The sequence below is a fragment of the Prunus dulcis genome, chromosome 7, assembly GCF_902201215.1.
Source record: "Prunus dulcis chromosome 7, ALMONDv2, whole genome shotgun sequence".
NCBI lineage: Eukaryota > Viridiplantae > Streptophyta > Magnoliopsida > Rosales > Rosaceae > Prunus > Prunus dulcis.
In genome coordinates, this window is record NC_047656.1 from 11,990,698 (window position 1) to 12,003,976 (window position 13,279).

The 13,279-nt window shown below is 38.1% G+C and overlaps 4 protein-coding genes and 1 non-coding gene across 5 annotated transcripts; 3 read left to right on the forward strand and 2 right to left on the reverse strand.

The window, feature by feature from the left end:
• Window positions 1-965: 965 nt before the first annotated feature.
• Window positions 966-3,051, forward strand: LOC117634106 (40S ribosomal protein S14-3). The gene is made up of 6 exons (XM_034368028.1): window positions 966-1,073; window positions 1,439-1,558; window positions 1,647-1,692; window positions 1,996-2,081; window positions 2,241-2,370; window positions 2,727-3,051. The coding sequence occupies exons 1-6, from the start codon at window positions 1,071-1,073 to the stop codon at window positions 2,792-2,794; spliced, it is 453 nt and encodes a 150-aa protein (XP_034223919.1). The 5' UTR covers window positions 966-1,070; the 3' UTR covers window positions 2,795-3,051.
• A 666-nt stretch (window positions 3,052-3,717) lies between these two features.
• LOC117634107 (ubiquitin-60S ribosomal protein L40) lies at window positions 3,718-5,572 on the forward strand. Its single transcript, XM_034368029.1, has 4 exons — window positions 3,718-3,958; window positions 4,050-4,152; window positions 5,094-5,160; window positions 5,306-5,572. Exons 1-4 carry the CDS (start codon window positions 3,769-3,771, stop codon window positions 5,330-5,332), a joined length of 387 nt encoding a protein of 128 aa, XP_034223920.1. The 5' UTR covers window positions 3,718-3,768; the 3' UTR covers window positions 5,333-5,572.
• On the forward strand, window positions 4,311-4,411 carry LOC117636244. Its single transcript, XR_004587044.1, has one exon. It is a non-coding gene; the product is annotated as a small nucleolar RNA snoR99 (small nucleolar RNA).
• A 637-nt stretch (window positions 5,573-6,209) lies between the features above and the next one.
• Window positions 6,210-7,954, reverse strand: LOC117635629 (1-aminocyclopropane-1-carboxylate oxidase homolog 4-like). The gene is made up of 2 exons (XM_034369965.1): window positions 7,086-7,954; window positions 6,210-6,642 (listed from the first exon to the last, which is right to left on the reverse strand). The coding sequence occupies exons 1-2, from the start codon at window positions 7,932-7,934 to the stop codon at window positions 6,355-6,357; spliced, it is 1,137 nt and encodes a 378-aa protein (XP_034225856.1). The 5' UTR covers window positions 7,935-7,954; the 3' UTR covers window positions 6,210-6,354.
• A 1,339-nt stretch (window positions 7,955-9,293) lies between these two features.
• LOC117635028 (beta-fructofuranosidase, insoluble isoenzyme 3-like) lies at window positions 9,294-12,107 on the reverse strand. The gene is made up of 6 exons (XM_034369352.1): window positions 11,896-12,107; window positions 11,749-11,757; window positions 10,731-11,584; window positions 9,902-10,308; window positions 9,628-9,730; window positions 9,294-9,509 (listed from the first exon to the last, which is right to left on the reverse strand). Exons 1-6 carry the CDS (start codon window positions 12,086-12,088, stop codon window positions 9,312-9,314), a joined length of 1,764 nt encoding a protein of 587 aa, XP_034225243.1. The 5' UTR covers window positions 12,089-12,107; the 3' UTR covers window positions 9,294-9,311.
• Between the last annotated feature and the right edge of the window lie 1,172 nt (window positions 12,108-13,279).

Sequence of the window (13,279 nt, forward strand, 5' to 3'; positions counted from 1 at the left end):
GATAAAATATAATTTGATTTAAAAAAATACTTCAATGAGAAAAAAAAAAATAAACAGAAAACAATGGAGGGGTTTTAGAAACATGGAGATAAAATTTATTATACTGCGATGATGCCTTATGCTTGCAAGCTCTTGATCCAGGAACTCCAATCGATGAACATTGTTCCTCGCACAACACCGGCGGAGGCGGACAAGGAATGAAGTTGTCAACTATTGACTTTTCTTGACACGGCAAAGTACAAATTGAAAGGTGCCTGCCTTCAACGTATTCTAGTTTTCCATTGTGAGGCAGTTGCGGCATGACATAGATGTTGGTTTAAGAAATTGGAGGTGATTTTGAAATAGTAAATAACAGTGTTGTACATATCAACTGGTGTACATAAATATGCCCCTTTGAATCATCTCTCTTCTGAAAGAATTTAATAATTGAGAATCAAGGAAGAAAAAAAATCAAACCCTATGAAGCAAAATATCCAACCAAGTCGAGCAAAAAACTCAACCTAATGCAGAAAAAAATCAAACTCCATGAAGAAAAAACCGAAAACGAAGAAACCAAATGAAGCAAAAACCTAATCCATATGAGGCAAAATATTTAACCAGTGATACAAAAACAGACCCTTATGAAGCAAAAAATCAAACCCTACAAAAGAACGAAGAGGTTTGTGCTAAAATAGCCATTTTTCACAACTTTTATTCTATAATAGCCACTGCTCCAAACCTAATGAAACAAAAAACTGAATCCTATAAAGCAAACCATATTGTTAAAAATTAAAAACAAAATTAGTGTTTCTTAATTTTTTTTTTTTCAAAAGGTTTTTGTAGTATTTTATTTTATCACTAAAAAAAAAAAGAAAAGAAAAAGAAAACAAAGTGGTGTAGTCTGGTAAAGAAACTATACAATTAGGAATTAAAAGGGTAATCAGGTCATTTCAGAACCCATAGAGAAACCCTAACTATAAATTATAACAAGGGATATAGCCATCTCATCTCGGCAGGCAGAGGGTTTTGAAAACGCTGAGCTTGAGCTCCACAGTTGTGAATAACCTCTAAGTAATCGCCTGCTTGTAGCCATGGTAAGCAACTTCCTTTTCATCTCTGCTTTCTGTTGCATCTGCTTCATCCCATTTTCCTCTCTTCCTGATCCATCAGTATTTTATGGTATTTACATTCTATGGGGCTGCCCAGAAATTTGAAGCAAAATATGAAAAGAACATACACTTATTTTTTCTCTCGAGTTTTCTCGCCAACCAAACACAACATGTTTAAACTTTCGTAGTGTATTTTTTCAGAGGAGTAGATTTATCAGTAACTTTGTATTTTGATCTTGTATATAATATCATTTTCCGATATCATTTCTACTATTGATTAAGCTTAGAACCATTCAATTACTTGTATAAAGTTTTGATTTTTTTTTTTCTTCTTTCAATTGGTTTTGTAGTCGAGAAGGAAGACCAGGGAGCCCAAGGAGGAAAATGTCACTCTCGGACCTGCTCTCCGAGATGGAGAGCATGCTTTTGGTGTTGCTCATATTTTTGCCTCATTTAATGATACATTCATTGTAAGCACAATCTTATTCTTCTTGAATCTTGTAACCATTATTACTTGTAGTTTAAGTCATATATAAGTTCCTTGTTTTCTAATTGCAGCATGTAACTGACCTGTCTGGAAGGGAGACACTTGTTCGCATTACTGGTATAATATTCAACTTCTCTTTTGTTAATTGAAATATGTTTTGGTATTTTTGCTTTGGAATTGCTTGGTTGGAATTCTCCCCAGTAATTTAGTCAACCCATAATTCATTGTAGAGCTATGTCGTCAAAACTAGTGATGTGTATGAATTATGGGTGCTCAAATATTAATGTATTTGTTTTTTTTCTTCATTGTTAATGTTCTTCATAAACCGGGCAATTTAGTCCTGGCATTTCGAAGATAATTTTCTTTTGATTGTGCCTGTGCTGTTGCTATAATACCCTATCACCTTTTTCCCAAATGCAGGTGGTATGAAGGTGAAAGCTGATAGAGATGAATCATCGCCATATGCAGCCATGCTTGCGGCTCAGGATGTTTCTCAACGGTGCAAGGTCTGCATGTTTTCCGTCTATTGGGTTTCAGTTGTATACTTTGAATTATATGCCTTGGTGGATGATTATGTCAATTGGCTACTGCATTACCCCGCTTGTTGATGGTAATTTGATATTATGCAGAAAACTGCTTCTTGACTCTTAGTATTGATTTTGTAGGAGCTTGGCATTACTGCTTTACATATAAAGCTCCGGGCTACTGGAGGGAACAAGACTAAGACTCCTGGTCCTGGTGCCCAATCAGCACTCAGAGCCCTGGCTCGTTCTGGCATGAGAATTGGTCGAATTGGTAATTTCCTTTGCTGTTTTATTTCTGTCTGGCTTGCTAAATTTATTATGTATCCATATCTTTTTTTACCCTTTTCTCCCACTATTGGTTTTAAATGTGTTCTGTGCCTCTCCTGATGCTTTGAACTCCTAAGTGATGTTTGGTAATTCTGCAAATTTGGTCTTATGGCTTTGCTGCTTTTATAGAGCCTATGTAAAGCACTTAGAGCTCATGCCTGATATTCGATAATTACTTTGGGTTTGTAGTGTAGACACATAAACAATGTCATCTAAGTTAAACATTTGAGATGCTGGTTTTGTAATTTTCAATCCTGAGTGCAGTTCTTGATGTTTTTTTATTTATTCCTGTTTTGGCAGAGGATGTGACTCCAATTCCCACTGACAGTACCCGTAGAAAGGGTGGCAGAAGGGGAAGAAGGTTGTGATTGCTTACAATTGTGTGGTTTTAGCTGGCGATGTGGTTTCTGGGATATTTTTGTTTTGGATAAAAAAAATTATTATCAGCCTTGCCATCGGCTCGGATGTAGTTTTAAACCTAGTTAGATTATTGTGCCGGAAAAGAGAACTAGAATTTGATTTGGTTGACATTGACAATTATCATTTGAGCTTTACACATCAAATGCTGTTATTCACTTGTTTTCTTCAAGGTTTTTAATCGGATGCTGGATTCTATGTTTTGTTCCTTATTGGGCTGAATCGGATGCTATTAATTAGAAAATAGATAGCCACTGAAATAATCATGAAATCTAAACACCCACGAAACCTTACCGTCTGAGAGGATTAAAGAACAAAAGGCAAAAGGGACGCTTACGCAAAAATTCTACTCGAGCAGTGTTAATTTCACTACCTCGTGGTTGAGCAGGACATGCAATTACTAACAACTAGCTTCTCAGTCCAATAGTAATGTTTAGAGAGAAATTAAATACTCCCATTTCTCTCTACACGTTGGTGTGTCGAACTTGATTGGATTGTTTCAATTAAATTGAAAAAGTGACTGAGTTATTATTCGGTATGCTAGGACTGAACTTATTGTACGCGTTGGCTCATTAAAGTCCGGGGGATACCATGATAGGAATAACTGTTAACCTTATTTACTCATAGCAAACGAAAAACTGCTACATGAATTGTTGTCCAAAAGTTTAGTGTAATAAAATGGTGTCACTAGCAATATTGAACACTTGAAGAAAAAGAAAAATGTTGAAATCTAGTGCAAGTGTAGAATTCTCAAAATAGGGCTCAATCCAGATTAGTTACGCTTCTAAGCAACCGGCCCAACTACATCGGGTCCGTTCGGGTCAAGCCCTGTCTCGTAGCGAAATGAAACCCTAGAAACAAAGATTATAAAACCCTGCGAAGCCATTTCCGCCTCTCACTGAGTCTTAGACGAAGGCAGCGCAAGATGCAGATTTTCGTGAAAACCCTAACCGGGAAGACCATCACTCTCGAGGTCGAGAGCAGCGACACCATCGACAATGTCAAGGCCAAGATCCAAGACAAGGAGGGAATTCCACCAGACCAGCAGCGTTTGATTTTTGCTGGCAAGCAGCTTGAAGATGGCCGCACCTTGGCTGACTATAACATCCAGAAAGGTCAGTTTTCCTTTTTCTTATCTGGGTTTTTGAATTGATTGGTTTGATTTTTTTATTATGGAGTCTAATTTGGTTGCTCTGTTTGATTCAGAATCGACTCTTCATCTTGTTCTGAGGCTCCGTGGAGGTATTATTGAGCCTTCTTTGATGGCTTTGGCTCGCAAGTACAACCAGGACAAAATGATTTGCAGAAAGTAATGTTATTTTTCACCTCAATCTGTTTGTTTATGTGCAAATGATGTGATTACTGAGAACTTTTTGGATTTTCTTGTTGTAGGCTGTTATAGATTTAGTTCTAAATTTTGATTTAGAAAACTTATGGGACAATTACTTAGCCTCCTTTTCTGATAATGTGCAATTGAGGTTATACTTGTCCCAATACAAATTTCCATTCTCTTAACTTTGTCAGCTGGGCTCAATCACTTGCAGCTGATTTTCATGAGTGGGACATTATTTTGTTATTATTATATTTACTTTGTAAACCCTGTATATCATGGCTATGTGAAACACTTGATGCATTTTGGTCCTATAGTTAATTGAGATTTGATATGGGAATGGGGCAGAGGAGGTTGGCTTAACCAATTTAAGCTAACCGTTCGTGATATTAATTAATTTCTTTTTAGGATAGGAATATATTCGTAAATTTGGTTCCAATTTCTTCCTCCACTCGTCAGATTTGTTGGCTGGATCCATTTTGTGTGAGTTAATCTTGTGGGTGAGGTGGGTTATCATCCTAAGGTTGCGTCTGCTCATGAGCTTAACTTTTGGGACAATTACTTAGCCTCCTTTTTCTGCTGAAATGAATTAAGGTTATGCATGTTACAACGTTTATTCCACTCTTTAACTTTAACAGCTGACATAAATTATTTTAAGTTGATATCATGGGTGGGTAAAAATGTCGGTCTTGTTAAATTTTCTTACTAGATTTTGGCTAACCAAATTGTGTGAAAAACTTTCCGCATGAAGAGAGTAGAGGTTCATGTTGAATCAAATGCTTTATAGTGTTGCACTTATGTTCAATGTATGGTATTGTGGCTTCCAATTTTATTTCCATATTTCCCTGATTGGTCTTTAAACACTTGATGTTGTATGATTGTCCCGCGCATCTAATTTTATATATTTTCTGGTTTTTTAGATGTTATGCTCGGCTGCATCCAAGGGCAGTGAACTGCAGGAAGAAGAAGTGTGGCCACAGCAACCAGGTACTTTTATCTTTCCTTGGACATGTTTAGTTTTTATTTATTTAGCATTTGAAGTTTGATCAGAGAACTGCATAAATTTATGATTGATATGCTTAGGATCTCTTTTTGTTATAAACTGAAGCTGTCTTTTTTTGTTTTCTTGCAGTTGAGGCCAAAGAAGAAGGTCAAATAGACTATTGTTCTAGTACTTTTCCCCTTGTCTAGACTGGAGTTTGAATTTTGCAATTCGGTTAAGTCATTTGCTTTGTATTTGGAGTTAAACAAGTGCAGTTTATATTAAGATATATGAATTTTGGGATAATTTTGGTCTCTTGGTTTATATTTGCCTTGTTATCTGGTTTCCAGATGCTGCTTGAATTTTCCTTTCGGTCGTGCTTTGTGTGATGTGAATGCAGCTAGGTTTTTTCTTTTCCTTTGCTTTGTCAAGCCTCTGGCCAGTTTCATTTTTTTAGCTATGACATTGTTAAATTTCCGAAGTCAATAACCTACCTAATTGAAAAGGAAATGTCAAGTCTTTATTCAGTTGTGTTTAAGACTTGGGATGGTCGATGGTTTAGATGTAGTGAAAATTACGTTTACCTTTCGGTTTATGTTGATGGGAGAGAGAAAACCGAAGGAAATGTTCTCTTTGGTAGTCGTCATTAAGTGGTATTATAATCCATTTGCTCAATTTGTATGACCGATGAAGAGCTGGTTTCTTACTTGTTCCAACTGCTCCCAACATCTGAGACCGACCCATCTTTTCCCTCGCTATTCCGCCCTTTTCTTTTTACCCTTGTAAGTTGTGTTTGAGGTCTCCTGGTGCCTCAATCCTTACCTATTCCATTTTGTTATGTTTTATCGTCAAATTCGAGTGCACAATTTTTTTCTTTGTTACATAATCTGCATGATCTATTAGAATCTTAAACCCTTGCAAATGGATGGGCCTCAAAATACCAAGAAGAAAAAGCACAGGCCCTTCCAAGATATTTAAAAAACTCAACGCTATATTGTTAATAGAATAATAAAGGATACGTATATTAATATTGGTAGAATGCATGTTACACGGAAATGGAATCATGGTGGGATAACATGGTTATACACGTGATTGTATTACGGTACCACACTATAATTATACATGGTTATACACGTGATTGTATTACGGTACCACACTACAATTACACATAGCACACGAAACTAATGAATAGTTTAATATCATGATGGAAACAGATGGATGGATATCAGTTTCGTATTGTGATTTTTCTGAATCAGAGACTTGGTATCTATTCCTTTACCATAGAAATTTTCAAGGAATTCTTGGGGCGTGAAGTATCGATAAATTGGCGGGTTGTGAGGTGACAGAAGCTCTGGAAGAGGGCCACAGTAACCATCTTCCCTCCATTTGGCTAGGTTGAAAAATATCAGAATTGAAATCCGAGATTCCTTCCTGGAGTTGGCCAGCACTCTGTGCTGCACACTTTTATACTCCCCATTTGAGATTATCTGCAGCCTCACCACAAACACAGACTCTCATTTTACTTATTATTTTAACAAGGTAAGATTTGGTCTCAAGATATTCCCTTCCCTTCAGCTTCACCTACCTTTATGCTTTATTGAAATAACAAAACAAAACAAAAGTTTAAACATTTATTATTATTACTTTTAATAAGAAAGAGACCGCTTGTTATCATTCTGTAATGGCGGCTATCGATCCTCCACCTAACTTGCATATCAAATTATTTTCAAAAAAGGAAAACACAGGAAGAAAAAAAAGTTATGGTGTGTATCCTATACCGTAAGTACGAAATGACGATGCAAATCTATCGAATCCAACCAGATTATAAACCCACACTAGATCGGCATGCCGCCACCATCGGTGTATTAGAGTTTTACATGTTATATTGTTAGATTATCAATCAAAATATTAGATTCGGAGTTGAATTTACCTGAAGAAAATCTCCAACGTTAATGATCAAACCACCAGGCACAGGCTTCACATCCAACCACTCATTCTCATGCCTAACCTGCAACCCCGGCACATGGTTTTGCAACAGAACCGTCACGATCCCGGGATCCGTATGCGCCTTAATCCCTACCGTCAGATCAGGCTGAGGACAGTAAGGATAGCAGTGCCCCACAAGCACCCTTGAATCCGAAAACGTCAGCTCCTTAAACCTCCCACGCTCCAACCCTAACCCTTCCGAGAGCAGCTCCATAACGTCATCAGCCACCTTTGTTGCATGCAAATCCCATGCAGCCAACTCTTCCCTGCACACCTCCGGGATCTCCTCCACGTTGGGCGGCTCCGGCCCCATCCACATCTGCAGCGAGTCGTGCCAGCTGGCGGCGGTTGTACGGTACAAGTCGTTGTTGCTGGCATACATAACTCCCTTTCCTTCATCTCGCTTGTAGTACTCGGCTTTCACCTCATGGGGCTGCTCGTGGAAAGCTTTGACCGCGTTGACTGTCTTGTCTAGGACCGAGACGGGCACCCCGTGGTTGGTGACCTGGAAGAAGCCAAAGGTTTTCGCGGCGGCTTTGACCTGGTCAACGATATTGGGGCGGTGGGCAGGGGAGGTGATGTGGGAGAGGTCGATGGTGGGTATGACAGCAGCAGTTGGCTTGGAGGAGGGTTTGAGGTCGGATAGGGTTTGAGGGTCGTGGACAAAAATTTGAGGAATGGAAGTGATGCCGGAATCGGAGAGGCCTTTGACTCCCATCTTTGACTCGTCAAATTCCTTCACTTCCTTCATGCGATCATATGAGCTTGAACTTGCATCAACACTGGCTGCCATTTTCTCACTAGGACTAGTTTTCGACAGAATTGCAAATATATTTCTTCTATGTTATATATATAGGAAAGGAAAAGTGTTAATTTTTCTTTTATTTATTTATTTTTATATCGTTGAAGTTTCAAGTTTACCCACCGCGTTCATTTCCTTTTTCATGGAGTTGGAAAAAAGAGGGTAAAGAATGCACATCCATGCATGTGTCATCATCCCCATCATGCACGTTATACTTGTTTCAGTAAAAACGTCATATTTTCTCCACGAAAATTCTAACTCGTTTGTATTTTATTTCGATTTTGTCAAATTATTCTTGGTGTCAATAAATGATGATCATGTAGACGTTTTTTTGTTGTTGAAAACGTGCGCCCATTCACAATCACAAAAAGTATTTCAATATTGGGAGTAATTTAAAATTAATATATTTGTTCACACATTTCAATCTCTACCAGTTATATGGATAATGAAGACTTAATAATTACAAAAAAACACTAAGAATGTGCTCATTCTTAGCGCTATACGGAGTAGAATAGGGTACTTTGTAAGTTAAACAATCGAACCTTTATGTGTAAAGAGACTCATCTATTTCTCTAAATCTTAATTTCTTTTTTTTCGGTTACTTCCTATTCAATAATATATTGACGCCTTTTGCACCCCCCAAAAAAAAAAAACAATACTTGAATGCCAAAATAATTCCCCATAACTATTGTACTTGAAGAGCTCAAAGCAAAAGAGCTGCCAATATAATTTTCATACATTAGCCTTATAATTATGTTTGATTAACTGTTCACCGAAAAATAAATATGTTGGATAACCATGAGTTCAACCATGACTTTCCACTCATCTAGTCTTGTGTGTTTTTCATTCATCTTTGGTGCCTATTTATAGGCATAGAAAATACGTAGTTTACTACATAAGTGGTAGGTTTCAATCGCATCACAAAGGTATAGTGGAAGAGATAGGTATTACATTGTGTATGTAGGTATGATGGGTATACCGTATATGGTGGGCATCCATCTTATCATGGATTTACAACAGGATATTGTTGTCCTATGAGACTATGACAAACGACACCGTCTGTGGGCACACTCTTTCTCACGACGAAAATGAGCCAAGTTATGCGACAGGGGAATATTGTGGGTTCCAGGGTACGTGTGTTGTTGCTGTTGCTGTTGGGCCTCTGTTTTGAGCAAGGAGGCAAACATGAATTCACAATAAGGAGTTTAAAGACACATATTTTGTGCCTTAATATGCATTAATTCCTTCTCCTTTTTCTTTCTTTGATTTGAAAATCAACTTCACTAATGAATAAATGTTTACAATAAGTACATGATTAATTTAACCAAGCATGAATTTGTTGTATCCTAAACGTTCTATTATATATGCTCAGAATTCTAAGTTTTGGTTCATCTGTTGAGGAGCATTCATACTCCATGCGGTGAGGGTCTGGACTGTAACAGGCTCAGTTCCATTGTTGAAGATGAACAAGTGAGCAGCATCGTTAACGGCTAGTGTGGGATAAACCCTTGAGGTGATGCATGTTTTTCCTCCAGCTCCGAAACTTTCAACAACCGAATGATCAATCTGCAGTTTTTTTTTTTTTTTTTAAAAACGAAAATAGTTATTAGTTATTAATTAAGGAATTAATAATATAAATGAGTTACCAATTGAGAAAGGAAGTGAAGGGATTAAGTCTTCGTACCAAACTCCTGAGTGAAATCTTCTTATCAGCAGATAAATCTACATCCACAAAGCCAGCAAATGATGGTCTATACAACTTTTCATTAAACGGCCTCAATGAAGAACTGTTACATCCAATAAAATTAAGGGTTAACGAATGTAAAGGAATAGTTCCCCGCGGTGAGTACAAAAAAATGGAAGTAGATCGATGTTATCAAATATCAACAATGTATCAGATACTGTAAACTACTATCATTTTTCGATAATAAATTAAGAAGAGTAAGACAAAGACAAACCTTTTTGCGTCAGAGCACATGAGAACCTTATGCTTATTCTCTTTAGTTTTAAAAACTCTAAAGAAGACAGGAGTAAACTCCTCCAGGTTTTGAGAAGCCAGTGTCAAGAGCCCGAATGGACCGATGCCACCTGGAACGTCCGAACGCCTTAGGCTGCAGACGGTTTGGGCATCAAGGTTGGCCCAGTTAGGATCAAACTCCTCGGCTTTTTCCAAACTCCCAAAGGAGAAGGTAACTTCAACGTCGGCCTGAGCAGCAGTTATTCCTTTTACTTCAACATGCTGTCCCTGTTCCACATTTTGATTGTTGATGTCCACCTTTTGCCCCCTCAAAGTTTCTAATTCTTTGATAGGCCATTGCACCACTTGTTTAGCATCGGGGCTTAGCCACACCACCCTTGGAATTGTCTACAAAATTATAACAATCCAAAAAATGAAGCTATCTTAGTATATATGGCAGTGCACATATATAATTGCTATACAAAGTAAGGAGAAATAAAACTATGGGATCAGTTGGTGAGTTGGATTATATGATTGGAAACAATTCACAATCCTAGTAAGATGTTTAGTGGTCTTGATTATGTCTAATACTACTGAGCCCAAATCTAATTGGATTATGAATCCCGCCAAAGAGTTTGTTTTCACTTGGATGAGATTATGTCAAATCCTGTTAGGCCATGTAAATAACACACTTCAATCCAACGTATCATTGGATTAGTGTTATCCGCTCCAATCCAATTTTACCTCATAATCCAACTCAATCTCAATCCCGAAACATGTCCTTAATCGAATGAAAAAAAATACAAAATAAAAAGTTAGCAATCATGTACCTGAACTCCAGCCCATCCCTTAGCTTTATCATCGTCAGCAGCATCTGACTCGTTAGCCCAGCCCCACAAAATCCTCATATTCTTTGAAGGATCAAAGAAAGTCTTGGAAGCATAAAAGTTTCCATAATCCAATCGCAACCCAGCTCGACCATCCACCGAAGTATTATCAGGCACGTACCTATCTTTCTCAGGAAAATATTTTCCAAGTGTATAGTACTCATACCTAGTCTCATCAAGGCTCACCTTCAAAATATGTTTCACATCCTCACCAACTTTTGATGTGTCCACTCCACTCCTCCCATTCAATGCCAAAGGAAAAAAGTCGGGGCACTCCCACATGCCAGTTTCGGGAGCAGAGTGAAGAGGGTGCTTGGCCTTCACCCAGTACTTGAAATCAATACTTCTATACAACCAAGCCATCCCTCTATGCTTTCTCTTGCCACCCACCAAAATCCTCCAATGACCATTATGCCACCATGCAGTTGTTGGGTCACGAAATTGGCTCGAGTTCATCTCCTGGCTAGGGACAACTAGGGGGTTGTCATCGGGTTTGATCCATTCCCGAAGGAATGGGTCGGAGTAATTGGCAGGAACGGCGTAGTTTTGGATCTGACGCTTGTCCGCGTCGAGTCCTGTGTAGAGGATGATGGGCTTGTTGCCTGGGAGAATGGTGGCGGAGCCGGACCAAGTGCCGTTTATGTCAAAGGGTTTGGAAGGGTATATGGCTGGGGGGAGGGCTTCCCAGTTGATGAGATCTTTAGATACTGAGTGAGCCCACACAATGTTGCCCCACACTGCCCCTTTGGGGTTGTACTGGTAGAACAAGTGGTAGATACCATTGAAATACATGGGTGCTGTAAATTTGCAAAAGAGAAATTAATTTGAGGGTTATATTTCTAGATTTTGGAAAGAAAAAAAAAAAAAAAAAAGAGAGGCAAAAAGTCTTCAATTTGTTATAATAATTAAGCACTAATTTTCCAAATTTACATGAATTCAATGTCGGGAAAAGAGTACTCACCATTTGGGTCTGTTGGTAATTATCAGAATATTGGCCGGCATGGAAAAAAACACAAGATTAAAGTCAGTGAGTGTAACATTAATAATCAATAGTTAAAGGGATGATAGAATTTATATAAAACACAGTGCGTATTCGTATCGTACTTACCGTTAATCCAGTGCTTGGGAGGTTGAAAGTGATACCCAGTTCTATGGAGTTGCTTCACCTCAACGGCAGCAGCATTCTGAAGCCTGGAGTATATGTTGTGTGAGGCCTCAACTCCATTGTTGTTTATGACCAGAAAAACAGAAGCAGCAAAGACGAAAACCAGACCCAACTTTTTATTGAACATAGTATCCATTAGAGCCTGCAGAGAATGTATCAAGGGGAAGGAACTAGATTGAAAAAAGATCGGGAAATACTTTGGGATAAATAGGCCTTGGGTTATCTATATATAGCAATCCGGACGGTTGCATGAAGATAACCCAAGGCCTATTTGGAGCTGTTTTCCTTATTGGATTAGAGTTGGATGTTTGTTTTTTCGTTAAGGTTTACGACAGGAGATGCTTGAAACAGAAACAACCTTATTATCTATAGACCGAAGTGCTATCTGGCAAATCATTCGTATGAATGGTTTTCCCGGAATTCCTCAACAAGAGCTTCCATAGGCATGGCTCTAAATGACTCGATCGTGCCCTTGCTTGGAGCTTCTGGCTCAGTCTTTTCGGGTGTAGATCCACTTTGTTCATAATCCTACATATTAATCACCAAAGTCATGAACTGAATTGCAAATGCACACATATACTAAACCAGTTGGATAAATTGCCAATCTCAGTTACTTTTCTTACATATCAGGCACAAAGTATATCCACTTCATGAAGATAATCATGAGTGATAAGTACATTAATCCTCATCATCATAATGACAAATTGTGAGAAAAAACAGCCTACTGCATACGGGTTCTGGAAGGTATCCGGTGCCCTCTCTTCAATTGATGCAGCTTGGCCAGAGTGATCCTCCCGGAAAGTCTCAAGGGTATTTGAATGAGCCTTGATATTCTCCGAGATTTCTTAAATAGATTCGCGCTCCTGCTCATGCACACATGTAGGAGGTTTCATAAATTCTATGCTTAGAAAACTTATATGAATCTTTATCTACATTTCATGACATTCCAATTTCATCATTGTTCAAATCGAAATGCATAAATCCCAAAGGAAAACAACCAAATTCTACAGTTGTTATAACTGCGTTATTTCTAAAAAAGAAAAAATATATAGCAAAGCAGCATAGTAGATTGTATAGGAGATACAATCCCAGAGTATGAAACAAACAAATTATTTGTATGTCATCTACTCTCTCAGCCACTTTTCAAACCGCAAAATTTTTGGAATGTGTACAACTAACAGGCACTTGATTACCAATTGGATCACGCTAACATTTCATTCACACAATTAAAACATTTATCAAAAGAACACTGATCATAAACGTTCTCATACATTTACATAAAAACTCATGCTGCTTTTGATTTGTTACATTGTGATATCTAGGGTCC